This window comes from Nomascus leucogenys, chromosome 3, assembly GCF_006542625.1.
Source record: "Nomascus leucogenys isolate Asia chromosome 3, Asia_NLE_v1, whole genome shotgun sequence".
NCBI classification, from domain to species: Eukaryota; Metazoa; Chordata; class Mammalia; order Primates; family Hylobatidae; genus Nomascus; species Nomascus leucogenys.
The window spans coordinates 117,460,091-117,482,566 of record NC_044383.1 but is presented as its reverse complement, the minus strand read 5'-3'; the positions used below and the strand labels follow the sequence as shown (position 1 = coordinate 117,482,566).

General features: G+C 37.2%; 1 protein-coding gene across 3 annotated transcripts in view; it reads right to left on the bottom strand.

The window, feature by feature from the left end:
- Window positions 1–22,476, bottom strand: part of AKAP7 (A-kinase anchoring protein 7) — a 156,033-nt gene that overhangs the window by 56,114 nt on the left and 77,443 nt on the right. For 2 of the 3 annotated variants that reach the window (XM_003255709.3, XM_030809685.1), the window contains exon 7: window positions 9,218–9,365. In XM_003255709.3, the coding sequence (XP_003255757.3) occupies window positions 9,218–9,365 (148 nt within the window). Of the gene's footprint in view, window positions 1–9,217; window positions 9,366–22,476 lie in introns of those variants that run through there. The other variant, XM_030809687.1, reaches the window with a different exon arrangement.

The following is a 22,476-nucleotide window of genomic DNA, read 5'->3' as shown; positions in this document are numbered from 1 at the left end:
GGACCACCAGGGATCCATGGGCCAAATTCTAAGAACTGGTGAACCTAAAGTGTATTTTAAAAGAATTTAAAACCCAGGCCAGGCATGGTGGCTCACACCTGTAATCCCAGCACTTTGGGAGGCTGAGGCAAGAGCCCAGGAGTTTAAGACCAGCCCGGACATAGGGAGACCCCATCTCTACAAAAAAATAAAAATAAAAAATAAAGTAAAACCCAACAAAAGTAGGCCGGGCGCGGTGGCTCACGCCTGTAATCCCAGCGCTTTGGAAGGCCGAAGCGGGCGGATCACGAGGTCAGGAGATCGAGACCATCTTGGCTAACACGGTGAAACCCCGTCTCTACTAAAAATACAAAAAATTAGCCGGGCGTGGTGGCGGGTGCCTATAGTCCCAGCTACTCGGAGAGGCTGAGGCAGGAGAATGGTGTGAACCCGGGAGGCGGAGCTTGCAGTGAGCCGAGATCGCGCCACTGCACTCCAGCCTGGGCGACAGAGCAAGACTCCGTCTCAAAAAAAAAAAAAAAACCAACAAAAGTACAGCCTTGTAAATGATTAGAATACTAAATCATGTGTAAGATAAGTACAATGAGGCACATATTCCTACTGCAAAAAGCAAATTAAAAAAAAGGAAGGCATTCATGCATATATCTATCACCAATGCCCCCTCCACTGAGCATATTGCATTTAAGCAATACACACATTTTCAAATTCAACATTTTCAAATTTTATTATTTATCAAAGGTCGAGGTTTAAGGATTCTAGAAAGCTCAAAACCTTTTTTTCCTAGCTATGCCTTTCACTCAATGAAAAAATTAATTTCCTTCTCCTCCTACACCTTACTGCAGCATCAAACAATGGTTACTATCTTCCATAAAGGAGATCCCCATGCCTACATACTAAAACTGGGCAACATCCTGATGTGGGCAACTCATCTCTGCCCTGGCCCCTAAGGGTAAAGGAGCACTGAAGATAAGGATGTCAGAGTCAGAGAAGAGGGTCTCCTCAGTCAAAAGGACTCTAACCTCAGAAGCAAGGCAAAAGGTCTTTTCTTTTTGGCTGAACTACTGCCCTCATATGACTACTAGAAATCCCTGGGTCAACCACGACAAGTCTTTTAAGACTAACAAGCCTTTTAAGACTGATCTAGGCTGTCTGAGTGTCTGAAGGGTGATTCTCAAAAAGCAAGGACATCTAAATGGAATAATTCATTGACTGTACTCACTCAGAATTATCCTTAGTGTTTCAGCCCATAAAGTCTGAGCATGATATCCCATTGTTCTGGCCTATTTAGCACTGGATACATTCTGACTAAACTACAGCTATATGGCACTAACTTATCTAGAACTCTTTCCTGGTCTATCACCATGTCAATGAAGATCTTTGCTTCTTCTATTGAGTTTATGCTTGGCCCAACCCCATCCTCCTCCTGGCCTCTTATGCTACAGTCTGAAATTAATTAACGGTCTTATCTTCAGGACTCAGTCTTGTGTTGTTGAGTATTAAACATCATCCTTGTTTTAGTGTATGTACCGCTGAAGCAAGCGCAACATCACTCTTTTTATCTCACATCTGTCTACTCAGTATTACACATTCACTGCCTCAGTGTATGTAACTATGTCCATCCCCTCACCAACTCCTCATACCTGCAAACCTAGCAACCTCCCACTCTGCAGCTTCCTCAGCTAACTCAACTGCGGGTTCAATCAAAGTGTTGTCTATCACTATTAATGTCTCCACCCTGCCTCCCAATCCATTGCTTCTCTTTCATTGTATCAGGTTGGTGCAAAAGTAATTGTGGTCTTTGCCATTAAAGCAATGAAGTCAATTGCTCCAGAAAGTCTCCTTTCTCTATTAACTATCGCTCTGCTCCTCAATCTCATCCCATTCAGCTGAATTCTGCTACTCCCCATCCCCCTACTCTCCTACTAAATGGTAAAATTATAAGCTTCCACTGTGTCCTATCAAATCCCATTATTATTATAGACAAGCCCTATTCATCTATTCCTCCTCCATTTCTCAGATGTAGTCTTTGCTGTCCGGTGATTCTGTATCACTCTTAAGGACTATGTCTTATACTTCTCTGTATCACATGATACCCCAGAGAGAAGTAGGCACATCGTACACGTTCAGTAACATTCATTAATGTTGAATAATAATTATTAAGCAAAGAAACAGTGTTCCCAGAAAATAATTCTGTTTCTACCTCTGCTTGCAGAAGTTATAAATATACTGGACTGCAAACAAACAAACAAACAAACAAAAAACTTCCAGACCTTTCCAAATTCCCCACTGCCTCCTATAAGATATGTCTGACAGCTGAAAGTAAACTAGTCTTTGCAAGCACTAAATTGCTCATCAATCTTACAAAAGGTGTCATTTAGTCAATTACATTCCCAAGGGAAATATAAATGGAACATAGCTGCCTGAGAAAAATTAATTCACCCAACTCGAGTAAGTAGCTCACAGAGAACAGCTTTCATAATCCTAAAATATCTGAGCCATATTTCATTCCTGGTTTTCACCAAAAAGAAGTAGGGTTTTCACTTTTTTATTAATTATTTGAATTTTAGCTGATTAGTGCAGTGCGGTTTGCACAGTTATAGCCCAATGACAAGTAGGCACAATGTCACCCAAAGCTTTGAGTGAAACAACTAAAATGTACCTTTTCTTATATCTGAAAATATGAATGTTGCCACCATATCCTACCAAATTCTCCTAATGCTCCACATAAAGGTATACAATGGCAGAAGATTAAGAGGAAAATGTTCACCATAGAAATGTAAAGCAGGCAACAGCTGGCAGGAGGTACAAACTCAGATGCCCTCAGGAGCCAAGTAGGCAGTGTAAAGGTAAACAGATTTGTACAAGAACAACAGGGTAAGTGGGATGATAAAAGATAGCTACGCTCAAGGTCACAATGCCTATTACTCCATCCAGGAAACTGTAGTGCCATGCAAGAATGTGAGACCAATGTGGTAATGTGGGCACCTCATCTGATTGTTCAGAAGAAGGTGGAAATCCAGATTTAATATAAAATCACACTAGTATTGGCAAGTACTATTTTAATATAAAATCACACTAGTATTGGCAAGTACTATATTATAAAAAATTATAAAAAAACAAAAACCCCTGTTCAATCAAGTACATGTAAGGCTGCTAATCTGTGATTTCTGAGACACACAGTAAAAGATTTGATGGGGTGTGAAAGAAATCCTAGAAAATAATTTCTAAAACTAAATCCCTACTTCATGTGCACTAAAAATGAATAAATTAATGGATAAAATTTAAAATGCATAAAATAGAACTGGATTTATGAGTTTCTCCTGGGTGTATGAGAACCTATATTAATGATCATGTCAGGTAAATTAAAAGCCTACACGGAAAAACAAAAACAAAAAAAACTAGAAGAAAATATGAACGAATATATATCAAATCTTTGGTTTGAAGATAATGCTAATCATAATGGTCATGAAATAAATCATAAGAGAAATTTTCACCTATAATTTGATAAAACTTAACACTTAATATAAAAAATTCCTTGTCCAAAATTAAAAGCAACATAATACCTGGAAAATATTTGAAGCCAATATGGCAAACAAAAGGCTAATATCTTTACTCTCAACTCACAAATTGGTAACAGAATCCAGAAGAAGGAATCCCAACTCCTTATGGATGAGGATGATTTGTGGTTGCCAGTTCCTAACTCAGTTCAAAGCAATGTACCCTGTGGGACCAGGGCTGTGACAACCACAAAACCCACATGGGTTTCTGAGGGGAAAACATGCACAATAAGACGAGCTCCAAAAAAAACCTAAAAAGCACTAGAGGAAATTGAGGGCCACAGAAGACTAACTACAAGAATTCATTCCCAAGGAATCACAGAATTTTTTTAAATATGAAAAGAACTTTAAAAAGTGACTGTATTGAAATCCTCAAAGACATGACAGAAGAATTAATATCCATGAAGCAAAGAATAGAACAGGAAAACACGGAAGTGAATCAACTGGAGGCCAGGTGCAGTGGTTCACGTCTGTAATCCCTATACTTTGGGAGGCACAGCTGGGTGGATCACTTGAGGTCAGGAGTTCGATACCAGCCTGGCCAACATGGCAAAACCCTGTCTCTACTAAAAATATTTAAAAAAATTAGCCAGGCATGGTGGCGTGCACCTGTAGTCCCAGCTACTCGGGAGGCTGAGGCAGGAGAATCACCTAAACCCAGGAGGTGGAGGTTGTGGTAAGCCAAAATTAAGCCACTGCATTCCAGCCTGGGTGAAAGAGCAAGACTCTGTCTCAAAAAAAAAAAAAATTGAATCAACTGGAAACCTTACAAATGTAGCATATATACTCACTAATTTTTTTTTAAGATGTCTTAAATGGTATAACAGAGATGGCTGAAGAGAAAATCAGTGACTTGTAATCTAGCACTCTCCAAGAATGTACCATTAACAAAGATAGGAAATATGCAAATCTAATGAGGGCTAAATTATCTGCCCAGAAAAATTCACATATGTACCTACATACAAAGTTTTACAAACAATATCAGGAAGTTCTCAGTGTCCCTGAGGCCCAACTTCTATCCTAGAACTCTGAATAATATCTTAAGATCAGAAATCTGTCCCACGGTATTAATGTATACCATAAAATGTTGACTCAAGCCTCAAGAAATTGACATTAAATTTGAGTTAGGATCAAATCAAAGAGAAGCCAAACCAAGGTAGGCCAATTAAATCTGATTAACAAATAAAGTATCCCAAATCTAATATTGTTATAAAATATAGGCAAGATTGATAAAATCAATAATATCTATAAGCAAATGAACTCTAGTGTACATTAAACTTGGTTAATTATAACAATAAATTATCACTTTAGATGCACATATGATTTTAAAGTTTATATTGTCATCACCAAATGTGACCCACGAAAGCATTTGTAATAAGCAAAAATCATTTTTTAAAACAATGTGAAATGATTGGCATGGGGATACAAGATTGGCAGCATTTGAAAAAGGCAAAATTGTTTTGAATTAGAAAGTTTAACAGCAATAAAGAAGCTTGATGGAAAGATCTGGAGAAACTACCTCACATAAGGGGAAATTTAGAGACTATAAACTGAAAAAGAGCAATGAAAGCGAAATCTCATTGGCTTGAACACAGTGATGGGGGGTGGCAGGCTGAACAGAACTGTCCAGTGGCAATTTAGGTAATCTATGATATAAGCTTCATAATGCCAGTCCTGCAATATTTTCAGCAATATCAACATATTCCTAATTTTTTTTTAACAGGAGTGAGAGAGGTAATGAGGCACTGCAACTCTTATAAGGTTGGCCTTGTAAGAGACCTTATAAGGTTGGCAGAGAAGACAGGGGAAGCCGGCCAAAATCTGTCCTACACAAGAAGTATCTAAATTTTCCATTTACAATGAACCTAAACAGAAATGTTTGGTCCGCATCAAAACTTGGATGGAAGACAGCTCTCTTACAGAGATGCTGAAAAGATGAAAATTCTCCTTAAAATAGACTTGAGATGTTTCAGAATATAAAATTCAAACGACATACTGAATATCTTCTGTTTAAAATAGCTGAAGTCTTTGAAAGGTAAAATGAGGACCTCTGAAGATCTCTAATGAAAATTTGGAAGTAAAATTGTGTCTCTCGAACATTTTTTAAATGCTTTAATAAACGTCAGTATTAAGATTCTTTCAGGATGTATACATCCATAGGTGTTCTTCCAGCTGATTTGGAGATAAATTACCTTGGTTAAAGACCTTGCAATATTTAGCTACATATACAGGCATACCTCAGAGGTATTATGGGTTAGTTCCAGACTATTGCAATAAAGCAAACATTGCAATAATGCAAGCCACGTGAATTTTTTGGTTTCCTAGTACATATAAAATTATATTTCATTATACTGCAGTCTATTAAATATGCAATATTATATCTAAAAAATGTACACATTTTACTTTAAATACACTTTATTGCCAAAAATGCTAACAATCATCTGAGCATTAAGCAAGTCATAATCTTTTTACTGGTGGAGGGTCTTGTCTGTTGATGTTGATGGTTGCTGACTAATCAGGGTAGTACTTGCTGGAGGTTGGAGTGGTTGTAGCAATTTCTTAAAATAAGACAATAATGAAGTTTGCTGCATCAATCAACTCTTCCTTTCATGAAAGATTTCTCTGTAGCATGGAATGCTGTTTGATGACATTTTACCCACAGTAAAACTTCTTCAAAATTGGAGTTGATTCTCTCAAACCCTTTAAAGCCACTGTTTTATCAATTAAGTTAATGTAGTATTCTAAATCCTTTGTTGTCATTTCAACAATGTTTAAGGATCTTTACCAATAGTAGATTCCATCTCAAGAAACCACTTATTTTGTTCATTCATATGAAGCAACTCATCATCCACTAAAGTTTTATCATGAGATTACAGCAATTCAATCCCATCTTCAGGCTTCGCTCCTAATTTTAGTTCTCTTGCTATTTCTTTTCTTTTTTCTTTTTTTCTTTTTGAGATGGAGTCTCACGTTGTCACCCAGGCTGGAGTGCAGTGGTGTGATCTCGGCTCACTGCAAGCTCTGCCTCCTGGGTTCACACCATTCTCCTGCCTCAGCCTCCCGAGTAGCTGGGACTACAGGCGCCCGCCACCATGCCCGGCTAATATTTTTTGCATTTTTAGTAGAGACGGGGTTTCACGGTGTTAGCCAGGACGGTCTCAATCTCCTGACCTTATGATCTGCCCAGCTCGACCTCCCAAAGTACTGGGATTACAGGCGTGAGTCACCGCGCCCAGCCATTCTCTTGCTGTTTCTATCACATCTGCAGTTACTTCCTCCAATGCAGTCTTGAATCTCTTCTCAAAGTCATCCATGAGGGCTGGAATCAACTTCTGCCAAACTCCTATTAATGTTGCTATTTTGACTTCCTCCCAAGAATCGTTAAGTGTTCTTAATGACATCTAGAATGGTGAATCCTTTCCAGAAGGTTTTCAATTTGCTTTGCTCATATCTATCAGAATAATCACTATTTATGGCAGCTATAGCCTTACAAAAATATTTCTTAAATAATAAGCCTTGAAAGTCTAAATTACTCCTTGATCCATGAGCTGCAGAATGGACACCGTGTTAGCAGGCATGAAAATAACACTAAACTCCTTGTACATTTCCATCAGAGTTCTTGGGAGACAAGGTGCACTGTCAATGAGCAGTAATCATTTGAAAAGAATTTTTTTTTCTGAGCAGTAGTTAAAATATTCAGTAAACCATGCTATTAGCAGATGTGCTGTCATCCATGCTTTGTTGTTCCATTTATAAAGTACAGACAGACTGAATTTAGAATAATTCTTAAGGTCCCTAGGATTTTTGGAATGGACAATGAGCACTGGCTTCAACTTAAAAGTCACCAGCTGCATCAGCCCCTCACAAGAGAGTCGGCCAGTTCTTTGAAACTCTGAAGTCAGACATTGACTTCTCTTCTGTAGCTATGAAAATCCTAGATGCCATCTTCTTCCAATAGAAGGCTGTTTTGTCTACAATGAAAATCTGTTGCTTTGAGCAGCCACCTTCATCAACAACCTTAGCTAGATCTTCTGGATAACTGGCTGCAGCTTCTGTATCAGCACTTGCTGCTTCGCCGTGCACTTTTATGTTATGGAGACAGCTTCTCTCCTTAAACTTCATGAACCAGCCTCTGCTGGTTTCCAACTTTTCTTCTGCACCTTGCTCACCTTTCTCACCTTTCACAGAATTGAAGAGAGTTGGGGCCTTGTACTGGATCAGGCTTTGGCTTAAGGGAATGTTGCGGTTGGTTTGATCTTCTATCTAGACCACTAAAACTTTTTCCACATCAGCAATGAGGCTAATTCACTTTCTTTTGATTTGGGTGTTCACTGGAATAGCACTTTTAATTTCTTTTAAGAACTTTTCCTTGGCATTCATAACTTGGCTAACGGGTACAAGAAGCCTAGCTTTCGGATTATTTCAGCTTTTGACATGCCTTCCTCATTAAGCTTAATCATTTCTAGCTTTTTTTTTCTTGCATGTCCTTCCAATGTATCATTTCTAGCTTTTGATTTAAGGTAAGAGATGTACGACTCTCCACAGGGGAATGTCTGTTCGGTGGAGCAGTCAGAACACACACATTTATCAATTTGGTTTGCTATCTTATATGAATACAATTCATATGGCGATGCCCCAAAACAGTAACAATAATAACATCAAAGATCATTGATCACCATAACAGACATAATAATAATGAAGTCTAAAATACTGTGAGAATTACCAAAATGTAATTGACACAAAAAGAGCACATGCTGTTAGAAAAAATGGCCCAGAAAGACAATTGACACAGGGTTGCTACAAACCTTCAATTTGTTAAAAATAAATAAATAAACTGTCTTTTTGAGGCAATATCTGTGAAACACAATAAAGCAAAGCACAATAAAACAAGGTATGCATGTATTTGTCTTGAGTATTTTCATGTTACTTTAAAAGCATATAAATCAGGTTGTCTTGAAGTTCACAATTTTAAAAGAATAGTGTCTGGTTTGAAATAATAAATCTGAATCACAACAGAGCTGGCTGCTTTGAAATACGTTCACATTGCAAAAAGTGTAGTATAGCTCTATTCTGGATGAAAGATCTCCATAAGTGTACACACTTTCCACCTGGAAACACAGTTTTATATGAGTCTGTCTCATCTCATGCCATCTGACAGATGCATTTATGTATGAATCTTTGCTTCCCCTCAAAACATCTTTTTTAGAGAAGAAAGTGAAGTTTTCAATTTTTGCAGGCCACCTACATTTTCTCTTCTCAAGGTGAAACTTTCTGGCTGGAATCATTCTGTTCGTAATTACAAGCAGCAAATACAAAAATGCCAGGTGTGGAAGGTCACGGAGGCCTTCCCTGGAGAAAATGCTTTCTTCATGTTCATGAAATAAAATTAAATCGAAATGATTTCTAAATCAATCTTTCCAGACTTCATTATAATTATATTTAAAGCCAGAAGTATAAAAACTACAGGTAGTAAAGTCTTAAGTGATCAATATAAATACTAAAAATGCTCCAGAAAATTTTCAATGTATCATTGTCAAAACATAATATTTAGGAAAGTATATCATTCAGAAAAACGTATACAACTAAGTTTAAATATTTGCCAAGATAAAAGTGATGCCACAAAAATTAAAGATAATAAATAATTTTTAAATGACACTCACCAAACACAATGGAAGATTCACAGTGATAATAACCATTACTTTGTTTTTTCTTCAGCATGGAGCAAAGATCTATGCGATATAATATTTCTTCTCCAAATCTGTGACTGATAAACTTTTCATATAAATCAGGATCTATTTTTTTCACTCCCTTGAAATGAAAAAACAAATCAATCAATCAATCATTTCACCTAGGCAGCCAGTTCATAATTACATCACTTTCTTAGAACCTGATTATTACATTACTACCTTGTTACACCACTGCCTACCGACACTTGAAATGGATATACAACAATAAAATTGTTGTGAAGTTGTTTTTCAAGTCTCCCTACCTAGAAGGAGTTGTATTAAAAAACTATCAATAAAGAGTGTTAGGTTTAAATTTGGCAGTTTTCAGAACTTCATACATTTTAAGCTCCAGAAATAATAAAGTATACTGAGTTAAAATTTTGAGATACCAAGGAAAGACTAATCATCTCCAACAAAAATGGAGAAATGGATAAATTTATTTATTTATTTATTTATTTTGAAATGGAGTCTCACTCTGTCACCCAGGCCGGAGTGCAGTAGCGCGATCTCGGCTCACTGCAACCTCCGCCTCCTGGGTTCAAGTGATTCTCCTCCCTCAGGCTCCTGAGTATCTGGGACTACAGGTGCGTGTTACCACGCCTGTATTTTTTGTGTCACCACAAAAAATTTTGTATTTTTAGTAGAGACAGGGTTTCACTGTGTTAGTCAGGATGGTCTTGATCTCCGGACCTCAAGATCCACCCGCCTCAGCCTCCCAAAGTGCTGGGATTACAGACGTGGGCCACCGCGCCCAGCGAAATAGATACATTTTTTTAAAGTAAGGTAGGAAAAAATAAAATACTATAAATCTTTAAAAAGTAAGGTGGATCTTAACATTTTATAGTGGAAAAATGCCCTAATAAGATGGATGTAATTTTTAAATTCCTTATGTGAGAATCATCTGAAAGACAATTAAAGATTACTGGAATTGGAGCAGGGAAGTCAGTGGATCTTCCAAAGTCTTCTCTATCTGCTTCTCCTTATTTTCAGTGTATTTTCTTAGCAGAAACAGCTTGTTGTTGAAAAATTACAGTGGGATGCCCTTGGTACCTCTGTAGTTCCCCAAAACATGGGAAAGAATATATCTGCCTCTGCTATACTATACAATGGCCCTGCAACTCAGCCTCAGAGTCCCAAAATACAGTCCATAAGATTAAAGTAACTAGAATATATATTTTCTCTTTTCAGTGACAAAAACTTATTTAGAAAACTAGTTAATGGAAAAAATTTATAAAAGCAAAATTATTAAATCACTACAAACTGCCACTGCTATAGTTTTGTGTTTAGTTTTTCCTATGCCAATACAAAGTACATTTTTTCTCTTCTATAGAATGTGGTTGTTCCCTGAGTACTATTTGATAACCAGCTTTATATTTTCAGCAGATATGTCGTGTCAGTAAATAATATACAGATGTGCCAAATATTTTTCTCCATAGTACTTCATTGCATGAAAGTCTCATAATTTATTCATCCAATTATTTACTGTTGGACATTTAGGTTGATCTTAGTTTTTAATATCATATTAAACATGTTTCTATTGATGTATGTTTTTGTTCAGTGTCTAAAACTGGACTCCTAATCTCTCCCCCTTACCTCAAAGGGTTATGTGGACTAAGTAAGTTCATTTATAAAAGTGCTTAAAACAATGAAATATAATAAATTATACAGAAACACACACATACACACAGTTATTATCATTAGTGAACTTTATATAATAACTTTATTCGAGATAACATTTCAAGAATAAAAAACATTCTAAGTAAATGGAAAATGACCAACCATTCTTGTCTTCTAAATGCTTGTATATGTGTGTGTAGGGGTGTGCAGGTTGGAGAAAGTCATTCCTTCAGACTGGAGAGAAGGCTGGCAATAACACAGCAGACAAATAAGAACCTTCAGTTTTCAAGAAACCAATGCAGCACCGACTAGCCACTATTGCTATAATCTTCAGTTCCATTTTGTAAAATGTCATTTTTTAAAGAAATAAAACATGAGATTGACCCTAATCTTCTAGGCTTATTAATTTAATTTCAGCAAAAGGTAAATGCTAACTGTTTTGCAAGAATTTTTCACAGATGACTTCCAACATGAGTCTTTACGAGTTAATTTTTACTAGCAAGTGAAACGGAATTAATTCCTTAACTCATAATTTATAGGGAGAGCTATGGTTCAAAAAGGCATGATACCTTTTGAAGGCACCGAAATTATATGCCCTGATCAGAAAAATCTTCAGTAATAAACAACCTAGAAATAGCTAAGACTCTGCATTGTCTGATATATATTACAATTTCAACATGATCTTCATTCTCTGGAGAAATTTTTTGTGTGGCAATATATTTCTTTTTTTTTTGAAGTTTTTTTTTATTGTACTTTAAGTTTTAGGGTACATGTGCACAATGGGCAGGTTTTCTGATAAAATTTCTCTGAATTGATCTCACCATCCAGCTGCAGCACGTGGTGTTTTCTTTCATACTAAAAAAAAGGAAGACTACGATTCTGAGAAAATAAATGGGACCTCAAAAGTGGATCATTTAGGGTAAGACTAAGAAGGGCCCTATTTTCTGAATGAATCCACTGGGATGGCAAAATAGTTTCAGAAGCATCATCCTCCAAGATTATATTTTAAAGCTAAAAAGGCTGGGTGATGGCATTATTTTCAGGTTGTGGACCCCCCACATTATTCCCTGCTTCCCTTCATCATAGGCCAGACCCTTCATCATAGGCCAGACCCCAGGCACTATTACTTAACTATCAATGGAGGTATACAATGTTAGGAGGGTTCAAAAGATATCATGAAAATTGTTAAATTTGATCTATAAAGGCTAAGAGTTAGGATTATTTCATATGTAGAAGAAAAATATGTGAGGTATCTTTAACAAATCATGCTATGGGTGTTGCAACCCTGGAGTTTTGAATATGATTGGTGATGGTCTAGTCCTTAGAAGGTTATTTTTGCCTTAAACCTAACAGGGACGAGACATATTTTTAAGAGCTTCATATTTATAATTGTATCCAGTATAAGTGACATTTCAATTATGCAACGTAACATTAGAAGAGAAAATAGGAGGTTAAGTATGGAATACCAGACTTCGAAACAATAAATTAGTGGAAAGAAACGTCAAACAGAAAAAAGTTTTCGAGACTATGTTAATTAATCATTAGAAATGACTGAAGTTTTAACTTATCTTTAGCCTAGTTTCAGTCACAGTTTAGGAAAAATTATCAGTGATTTTCAAATACACTTGATAACCTTTGATACAATGTACCGGGAAACAGAAATTTCGTTCTTGGTTGTAACTTGGCAGTCAAACAGTCCACTCCAGAGAAAATGCCATTGAAAGCATGACGAGTATTTTCAGAATCATCTGATGGCTCAATCTGATAAGTAATGGAAATTATTTACTCAGGAGGCACTCACCATATCATTTACATTTGGCTAAATGATGTGCATAATTTAATATGTACCAAAGAGGGCTCAGACTTACATTACTATGCCTCTGACTCTATTTTTAATACAGGAAGTAGACAGACGGTCACAAAACATGGAAATTCACATTTGCTAATCTCAAAGTGAAAATCATTTAAGATTCTAAAAAATAAGATACATTTATTCATCTTTAATTTCTATGACAAACTTTTTGTCGTCACAATGGAAATTAATATTAAGAAGGTTGAAACATTTTTTAATAGAAAATAACTTCTTATTGTTACTTGTTATAACAATCACAACTTCCATGATGAAAATATCAACAGGCTTCATATAAGACAAAGAAATTATCTGTCCTACTGTAGTAAGCTTGGCATTCCTGGATTTGATTTCTGCTATGTTTTCCAATAGTTTATTGCTGTCATGTAAGTAGCTATAAAAGAAATACACATTTCCTGTGATAATGACTTGACAACAAAATTAAGAATGTGATTTAAGAGCCAAACTTGCTTTCCATTTTGGGCATAGGCTGGTTAAAGAAGAATAGTAATCTCTTACACTTATTTTTGTAGGTGGTAAAAAGTTACATTTGTTTAATGTTATATTGGTTAAGAAATTGAAATCACTTTTAGTGATCACTGCCCCAGTGAAAATGTACATATTGGCAATTCAAAGTTATGAAAACATTATATATTGGCATGGGGCTTATCCCTGGCAAATCTTAAAGTTCTTCATGACTCCTTCACCTCTTTGCATAACTCCATTTTTTGCTGTTATTTGCACTATTTCATTTTCACCATCCTCCTGATACAGAACACGTGGTTACCTCCTCGCCAGCCACAGCCTTCCCTCAGCTGCAGCCTTCCCTCAGCTCCTCTGAGTCAGGAGGAGGCTCAGTTCCACCCTAGCCTATTCTTGACAGGGAGGGAAAGAGATGAGGAGCTTCATTGCACCAACCAATGAGCTCCAGAATAGCACGGTGATTTTAGATCATGTCCAGCACCCAGGGTGAGAACGGCCTTGCAGCCTTCCCACCTTCTCCTCTGGCCATTCTGGGCCAGTCTACGTGGCTGGGCTCTGCTTTGGTCCCCTGGTCAAATGTGCCTGTTTCCTGTTTTGCTGAGGCCCTGACACCCCACCAGCTGCCTGTCAGTTAGTTTACAGAAGGAAATACAAGGAGTGATGAAAAATAGAAAAGTCAACAGTACTTTATGTGGCCCAATTATTGTGGCCCAATCTGAAAAAAAAACGATGCCATCTATCATCTGTATTACAGTAATGGAAAATATAAAGCATTTACTATGCACAGGCACTGTTGTAAGAACTTTTCTGAACTCATTTGATAACCACAATAACACTATTATCCACAGATAAGAAAACTAAATCACAGAGAAATGAGGTCACTTACCAAAAGACACAACTAGTAAGAGATAGAGCTTGGATATAGATTCAGAATAAGTAGAGAAAATAATATATTGAAAAGAAGAGCGGAATAATAATTTCAAGCCCTCCATTATTTACTTTAAAATATTAAAATTCTAAGAATATTAATCATTATTAAGATACAATCATATATACTATCATATTTCCAAAACCAATGTCAAAATTACTTTGGGAATCTCTAGCAGTCTAAAATACATGCCCTTAATATAGTACATGAATATTAGTAAATCAAGTGATATGCACAGGTCATAGTAAATTAATTTCAGAGAGGGAGATAAGAAAGAATTCATAGATGCTACTTATACATAGAAAAAATCATCCAAATAATCCAGCCTGCAAAAAGAATGCTTCTTATACTGCTAATTTTCCAAATAATCAGGTAAAATACTGGCACAGATGGTCTACATTTTCTGGACCAGCTATTTATTTCCATATATAATATTTCTCAATTCTTAATTTTGTTTTATGCTAAAGTGTCTATTCGGTTCACCATGGGATTTTTTTAGGCACGCCATCTCCCTAACTCCTGTATTTATCAACTTACTTTTAGCATTCCAGCCTGGTTTAATGTTCAGGCTTTACAGAAAGAAAAAGCAGAAACTCTACCCTAGTATTTTAACAAACATTTACAATATTACACCTTTCAGCAAGTAGTAGGTAGAAACACAGCTGCTAGAGCTATACATTTTAAATCTACTACTGACACCTCCTTTTACCTATCCTAAAACTTTAAGAAGCGCTGGATGCTCCTTGGTGGCATCAAGTAGCTAGGAAAGCAGTCACAGAGGGAAGATAACATGGTTCCTAATAACACAAGTAACGTCACAAAAGCCACCAAGAGAAAATGCTATGTTGCCTCCTGGTCCTACTGTGTCATTCCAGGAGGTGCTGGCATCAAACAGGCCAGAGGAAGAAACATGGCTCTGGTTCACAAACATTTGGTTCGTTTATATTGACTAAGGCCATGTTAACCAGAGAGAGAACAACAGGTCACTGGCACCCAAGAAGTTCTCAAGGTTTCAGGCTCAATACAACAAGCACAGTGCTGGAACACTGCAATGCCTTTATTTACAACACAGTCTGTTCCCACGTAAGCTCATTCTTTGTCTATTTAGCCAACCTCAATTCTTTCTTCTCAAGTCCTCCTCCTCCTCATTTCCAGCAGGAGAGGCCATATGCTGTTTGGCCACATAATTGTTTGTTATACTTGCATGTGGCTTTTCTCAGTATAATGAAACAAAGAAGGGGCTCAAAACATGAGGCATCCAAGAAAGATTCCTATATGCTCAGTCTCAGCTGAGCACTCAACTCCCTTTCATCAAACTCCAGCTGTGTTCTTGGCTTGGAACAGTCTTGTGGTCACTCGAATGTAAACAAGCTACAGCCTCCTCCTCCTTCCTATCATCTGTTTTCCTAATGTTTTGCTCTTTGGTACACGTTCTCCTGAATTTAGCAACTTAACCATTTATTTCCATACATCAAAAATAAAACAAAATCTCCCACATATACTTACAACTTAATCTATTATGTTTCCTTCTTTCAATGCAATAGCTTTTTCCTTCTAATCAGTACTTTCTAACATTAAGTAATTAATGCCAGTAAGCCACTGGTATAAAAAATTCTCAGTATAAAAAATTCACTGGTATAAAAAACGTCAACAATGAAGCAGGAGAGTGGGGCTGTTTGGTAGAAAATCATTCAGAAATAAGTTCACAGAAAAATCCTAACTTTAACTTGCCCCATAACACTGGCCTATGTATTGCAACATATTTATATCATGGTAGAATGTGTTGTGCTTTTATAGCTTACAGGTCAAAAGTATGGAACCACTCACCTCAGCTGACTATGTTATCAAAAGATAGAACTTCAGACATAACTGTACCTCAGATACCATTCAAATGAGAGCTAAATACTGTCCCTAGACAGTGTACAAGAGACTGTACACTCTCAAAACATTTTAAATGCATCCACAGACATCACTAATTGTAGCCTTGTAACTTTAAATAAGAAAGACCTAAAGCATTTTCCCAGATCCTCCTGCCCCATGTACCTGGTACTTTCTACTTTTCTCACTTTCTTATGAACTAATCAATTTCCTGGGCTCTTTTCCCATCAACATTCTTCCTTCTCGCTTTTCTCCCCCTCATTCTAACCCCCAACATCATTCTCAATAGGATACCTTACTTAACCTAACTCAGCCTCTTACTCTGCCTAACTACCCAGGAGTATTCCCTGCATACTACTTAGAAAAGATGCCCCTGTCTAACAGAGGAAGGGCTCCAACAACTGAATGTTACAAGAACTGGGTGAAGAAATGGGAAAGAAATAGGGGCATTGCAATTTACATTGACACCCCTATAACTTAGGAAATGGAACAAGGAAGAAAGGTGCTCAATGATACAAGCCTTTCACCTTATTTTGCTTAGAACTGTTCCCTGGACATCATAACAGATATAAGGGAGTCTGATAGGAAAAAAACAATAGCTAAATATGGAACAGTCATTAAACATATGACCCAAGAATCATGTGTAGCCCTTAAACCAATTTTAAAATGAATGTTTCTCTCCAGATAGAGCAAGAAATGTAAACAAAGACTTTCTAAGTATGACACACATGGCTATGTAAAATAATTTTTATATAACATTCAATTGGAACTTTGCCCACATTTCAAACTTAAACATTTAATTGTGAAATTTCCCCTCGTTTACTTTAAAATACAGATCGTCCCTGACTTAGGATGATTCAACATACAATATTTCAACTTTACAACGTGTGAAAGCAACATGCATTCAGTAGAACCTATACTTCGAGTACTAACACAACCATTGTTTTTTCACTTTCAGTGCAATATTCAATAACTTACATGAGATATGCAACACTGTACTATAAAATGGGTTTTGTGTTAGATGATTTTGCCCAATTGTAGGCTAATGTAAGTGTTCTGAGCACATTTAGGTAGGCTAGGCTATCAGGTTGGATAAGGTAAATGTATTAAATGCATTTTTAACTTATAATGTGTTCAATTTATGATGGACTTATCAGAATGTAACCCTATCATAAATTGAGGAATATCTGTATAGAATTACAGGGATTACATAAATTTTCTTTCTTTTTTTTTTTTTTTTTTTTTTGAGATGGAGTCTCATTCTGTCTCCCAGGCTGGAGTGCAGTGGCACAATCTCGGCTCACTGCAACCTCCGTCTCCTGGGTTCTTGCCATTTCCCTGCCTCAGCCTCCCAAGCAGCTGGGACTACAGGTGCCCGCCACCATACCCAGCTAATTTTTTGTATTTTTTTTTTTTTTTTTTTTTTTTTTTTTAGTAGAGACGGGGTTTCACCGTGTTAGCCAGGATGGTCTCAATCTCCTGATCTCATGATCCGCCCACCTCGGCCTCCCAAAGTGCTGGGATTACAGGCATGAGCCACTGCGCCCGTCCGGATTACATAAATTTCCTAATGCACTCAGAGTCAGCCTGTATCTATAAACATTAGATTTGCTTTTTAAAAGTACAGTTAAAATAGGCATCAGACCAGTCAGTAATTTCCACACAGCCTTTTCTTTTAGAGATTTCAAAAATTAAGAAAGAATATTTTCCAAATTTTGAGAAGCACTTCAAGACTAATAAAAAAAGCAGTGAGTGTGGCAGGAAAAGAAAAAATCGACAAAAGACAAGGAATTGGTATCTATTTTAATAGAATGCAAAAAATTATATACACTGGCATATTCCCCTTTTGCTATACCCACTGGGTGCTACCATTGCTCACATAGACCCCAGAAAGCTAAACAAGCCAAACGACACCATCCTTTCCATGTCCATCACATACCCACTTTGTACATCTTAGGTACCTGCCAATAGGGATATACGTGTGATGGAAAAGTTACCACCTGTTGAGAAGTATGTTTGATGTGATTTCCCTATCCATTCAGCTTATTCCCAAGTGACCACTCCCTGGTAAATTAAATTCTAGAGATATTTGGGCTGGAAGTCCAAGAGCACAAAGTTTACCATTTTCTGATTGTCAGGAGTAGGTCAGGGAGGGTGAACAGTAAGGTGGGATCCAAGGGGACCAAGTCATGAGACATGGAATGGGTAAGATTAGGGAGAGGCTGTTGCCAAAGGTGCAGGATCACTACAGGGAGTCACAAGGAACATTCTCCCAGGTAATGAATGGCCAATGAAAATCTCACAGTAGTGCTGGAGACCAAACTGGAAATTACTGTGAAAGAAATGTTCTGCTCTAAAAAAAGTTATACAACAAATTATTATAATCAGATCCAGTTGTGGGGAAGGCAATAGCCAAGGAAGGAAGAGAGGTAGTTTCATACTCTGGTCTTCAGCTTAGGGACAGTATAAAGATACAGTTGCACTAAAAGGCCTTAAAGATGGATCTCCAAAATGGTGTCACAAACCTGGCCAACAGTTAAATATATTGCCATCAATAGGGTTTAGAGACAGAACACCTCCTGTAGGAACCAAACTGGAATTCCTGTAGCCAAGGGTGGCTAGTCCCTAAGACGATACAAGTAAGTTTTGTTAGGTCCTCAACTACAGATAAAGTGAGGATTGGCCCTGGCAAAGAGGCCAACAACCTTTTTATCTTTTAATTTACTAGAGTAACCAATTGAAAGAGAAGTGAACTGGTTTAGTAATTTGAAGAACCAGTATTATTCTATTTTTATGGTATCTTTCCTTGAGAGAGTAAGATTCTGATGGTCAAAATAAACCAGCTCATATGTAGAAATGGAAGTATAATTCCGATACAAACTAGTTATGGTTTTAGATTGCAACCATAATTCCTTCTCATATCTGAGTCCCTCAAGAAGAATATAGCTTTACCTTCTTTCTCTATGCAGTTAATTATTTTAATAAGAGTTGGTTGGCCAATCTTTCCAGTGACAGAAAATCTTCTTGCCATCCAAATAATTCCAGCTGGTTTGCTTTTATGTGGCCATTTGAGTGGGTCAGTAATTAGCTGTCACTTAACTAAACAAGGTAAATTGTTCTGCATCAACACAATTTTGGAATAAAATCTTAGGTTTTCTTGACCATATATTCTGTTTTGTCTTTACCCATAATCAATCCACTGTGGGACTTGCCAGTTTCCTATATTTTCATGATGTTCCACTTTGTCCTTGACTAAGAAAATGAAATTAATTACCAGCCCACAGAAGTTTCAAAATGTCTAAAAATGACTCGCTGAGAAAAACATTTTTCCCATAACTAATGGTAATCTTTGAGATACAATTTTTATATTTAATATAATTAAGGCAAACACATGCAATTTTAATTAACTTGAATACTCCGATACTGCACCTTTTAATATAAGTTCTAAAACTCTGTTTCTTCAATTACACTTAAATAGGAAGTTTATTGGGCTGGGCGCCGTGGCTCACGCTTGTAATCCCAGCACTTTGGGAGGCCGAGGTGGGTGGATCACAAGGTCAGGAGATCTAGACCATCCTGGCTAACATGGTGAAATCCCGTCTCTACTAAAAATACAAAAAATTAGCCAGGCATGGTGGCGGGCACCTGTAGTCCCAGCTACTCGGGAGGCTGAGGCAGGAGAATGGCGTAAACCTGGGAGGCAGAACTTGCAATGAGCCGAGATCACACCACTGCGCTCCAGCCTGGGGGTCAGAGCGAGACTCCGTCTCAAAAAAAAAAAAAAAACATCAGAAGCTTATCTGTAGATGCAACTGCTAGAAAACAAATATGTCCACAGAATCTATATGTTTAACAAAAAAAAAATCACTTAAGCTGGAATTATCAAATTAGCATTTCCTAAGCCACGTTCTACCAAATACTAGGGCTACAAAACAGTCAGTGGAAAAAGGACTTGCTAGTCTGGTTGGGAAACAATGCTGAGTAGACTATATGACTGTTCAAAATATTTACTGCCTCTCCTGTGGTGTCCCTTCCTGGAAGTGAATTATATATCCTGCTCTGTTACACTCAGAAGGAACCATGTGACTTGCTTTGGCCAATAAAATATGATCAGAAATGATGTGTGTCACTTCTTAGCAAAAGCTTTAAGAATCAGCATGTTCACCAACTCTCTTTCCTTTTGCCAGAAGAGCAGAAAAGTCCTAGATGGAGGCTGCCCAGCCACGGTCCTGAGTAAAGACAATGTGGAGCAGAGCCAGAGGATCCATGAACATCGGAGAAAAAAAAAAAAGAATCTCTGTTGTTGTAAGCTCTCAAGATTCACAATAAGCATTTGCATTTCAGAGAACCTAAGAGTTCTGACATAAAGAATTAGATTAACTTTACTTAACCCATCATTGCTAACATTCATTGGATCACAGATCCCTGCCTCACATAAAACCCTGAGAGATATTCAGAAAGAAAAATCTCAGAAAATGCTATTGAAGATACTTGCTTCAAATCTCCTTTCCACTTTGAAGATTTAATATTAGGTTCACCAGTCATTTCTTCCAGCGTTTTCAAAGCTGTCAAAATCTCTAACAGAATCAAGATCAACCAGGAATCATTTGTAATCCTGACTTTAGTCAATTTCTAGAATTTCCCATAAAATAATTTAGCATTCTGTTTACTGTTTCTCAATTTTTAAAGACATATAAAGTACTGACAGATTCCAGATGAATGTTAAGCAGGTTTACCTTTGTAAACATCATTTCCAATTGTCAAACAATTGTAAACTTGTTTTTTTTTCAATGTACGGAAATAGACAATACAACATCATAAAGTTGAAAAATACATTAGAAACATAAGTGAAGGCACTTGTTATAAATAGCACTCTTTAACACACAGTAGATGACAATGTTGACTAATATAATCTAGAGTATCTCAGAAGAAATTACAATTCTACCTCATGAGAATTCACTGAATTTTTAGTGTTAAAAAGCCATTAAAACAAAGAGATTTGCTGTTTAATGCACTTGGAAACATAAAAAGTGACCAAAAACAACTAAAAACTGTGAGTAATTAAGCCATCTGACACCAGGAGATTCAAAAATAGTTTACAGAAACAATCTGCTTTATCTTGCACCAAAGATATTTTTAAAGTTTTGTCTGGAATAATCAAGGTTCACTGAATACCCAGGGCATCTACAAATGCCCTCTTTGAGGGATGAAGGAAGGAAGTGGCAGGGTAGTCTCCAGGCTTCTCTGTGCCTCTCCTTTGTTAGAATGAAGGAATATTTTAAAATGTAGAGCCCTTGCCTATTCTGTCTCCCAGGTCAGGAGGGCCTCTACCACCAGCCCTTCCACATAATTTGGTATTGACAGGATTTCTCTACCTCTCAGTTTCACTAAAGATGTAGTATGTGGCTGGGTACAGTCACTCACATCTGTAATCCCAACACTATGGGAGGCCAAGGTGTGAGGATCGTTTAAGGCCAGGAGTTCAAGACCAGCCTGGGTAACATAGCAACACCCCGTTTCTAAAAAAAAAAAAAAAAATTTGAATTAGCCAGGCATGGGGTGTGCACATCTGTAGTCCCAGCTACTCAGGAGGCTGAGGCAGGAGGATCATTTGAGCCCAGGATTTGGAGGCTGCAATGAGCTATGATCATGCCATGAACTCTAGGCCTGGGCAACCAAGTGAGATCCTAGTTGTTTCAAAAAAAAAAAAAAAAGATATGTAGAGTATTTTTCCCATTGTCCTTGTTGCTCCATCTGGCTTCTAGGAGGACAAGTGGAAAGACTCAGATCTAAATTGCCAGCATCTTCCTATCAGTACTTGAAGACCTTTCTTCTTTCTGTCATTCTCCTTCCATGCAGACAAGAAAGCCAATATGAGGTTAAAAAATATGTATCTGTGTGAAGCCAAATTAACCAATTTGGTCAAAGTGTTTATCTTACAGACATTTCAGGATAGCACAGGAGTCAAAAGTCCTCCTTTTACGATAAGTCAACAGAGATTGAGAGAGGTTATGTGATTTTGTCCAGGACTAAACAACAGGGCTAAAACATGAAAGCTCATGCTCCTTTAAATTTACTGCAGGGATTCCTTTAAGAAGGAATAGTCTTAATGCTCCTGAGTTTTAACATGGTTTATAAAAGCTCACTGTCATGCAGACCCCCAAAAGTGAGTGACAGTCAAATTATACCAGGCCCAGTTAACAAAATCCTGAAAAAATATGCAGAGATAGATAGATAAGTAGATAGATAGATAGATAGATAGATAGACAGATAGACAGACAGCTAGGTAGGTAGGTAGATGATAGATAGATAGATAGATAGATAGATAGATAGATAGATAGATAGATATAAATAATGGTAGTGAGTGAAGAAAGATGGCATCAGGGCTCACAGTTAGGGAGGGATGCAGAGTAAGGCTGAATTCAACCAACCTAGTAT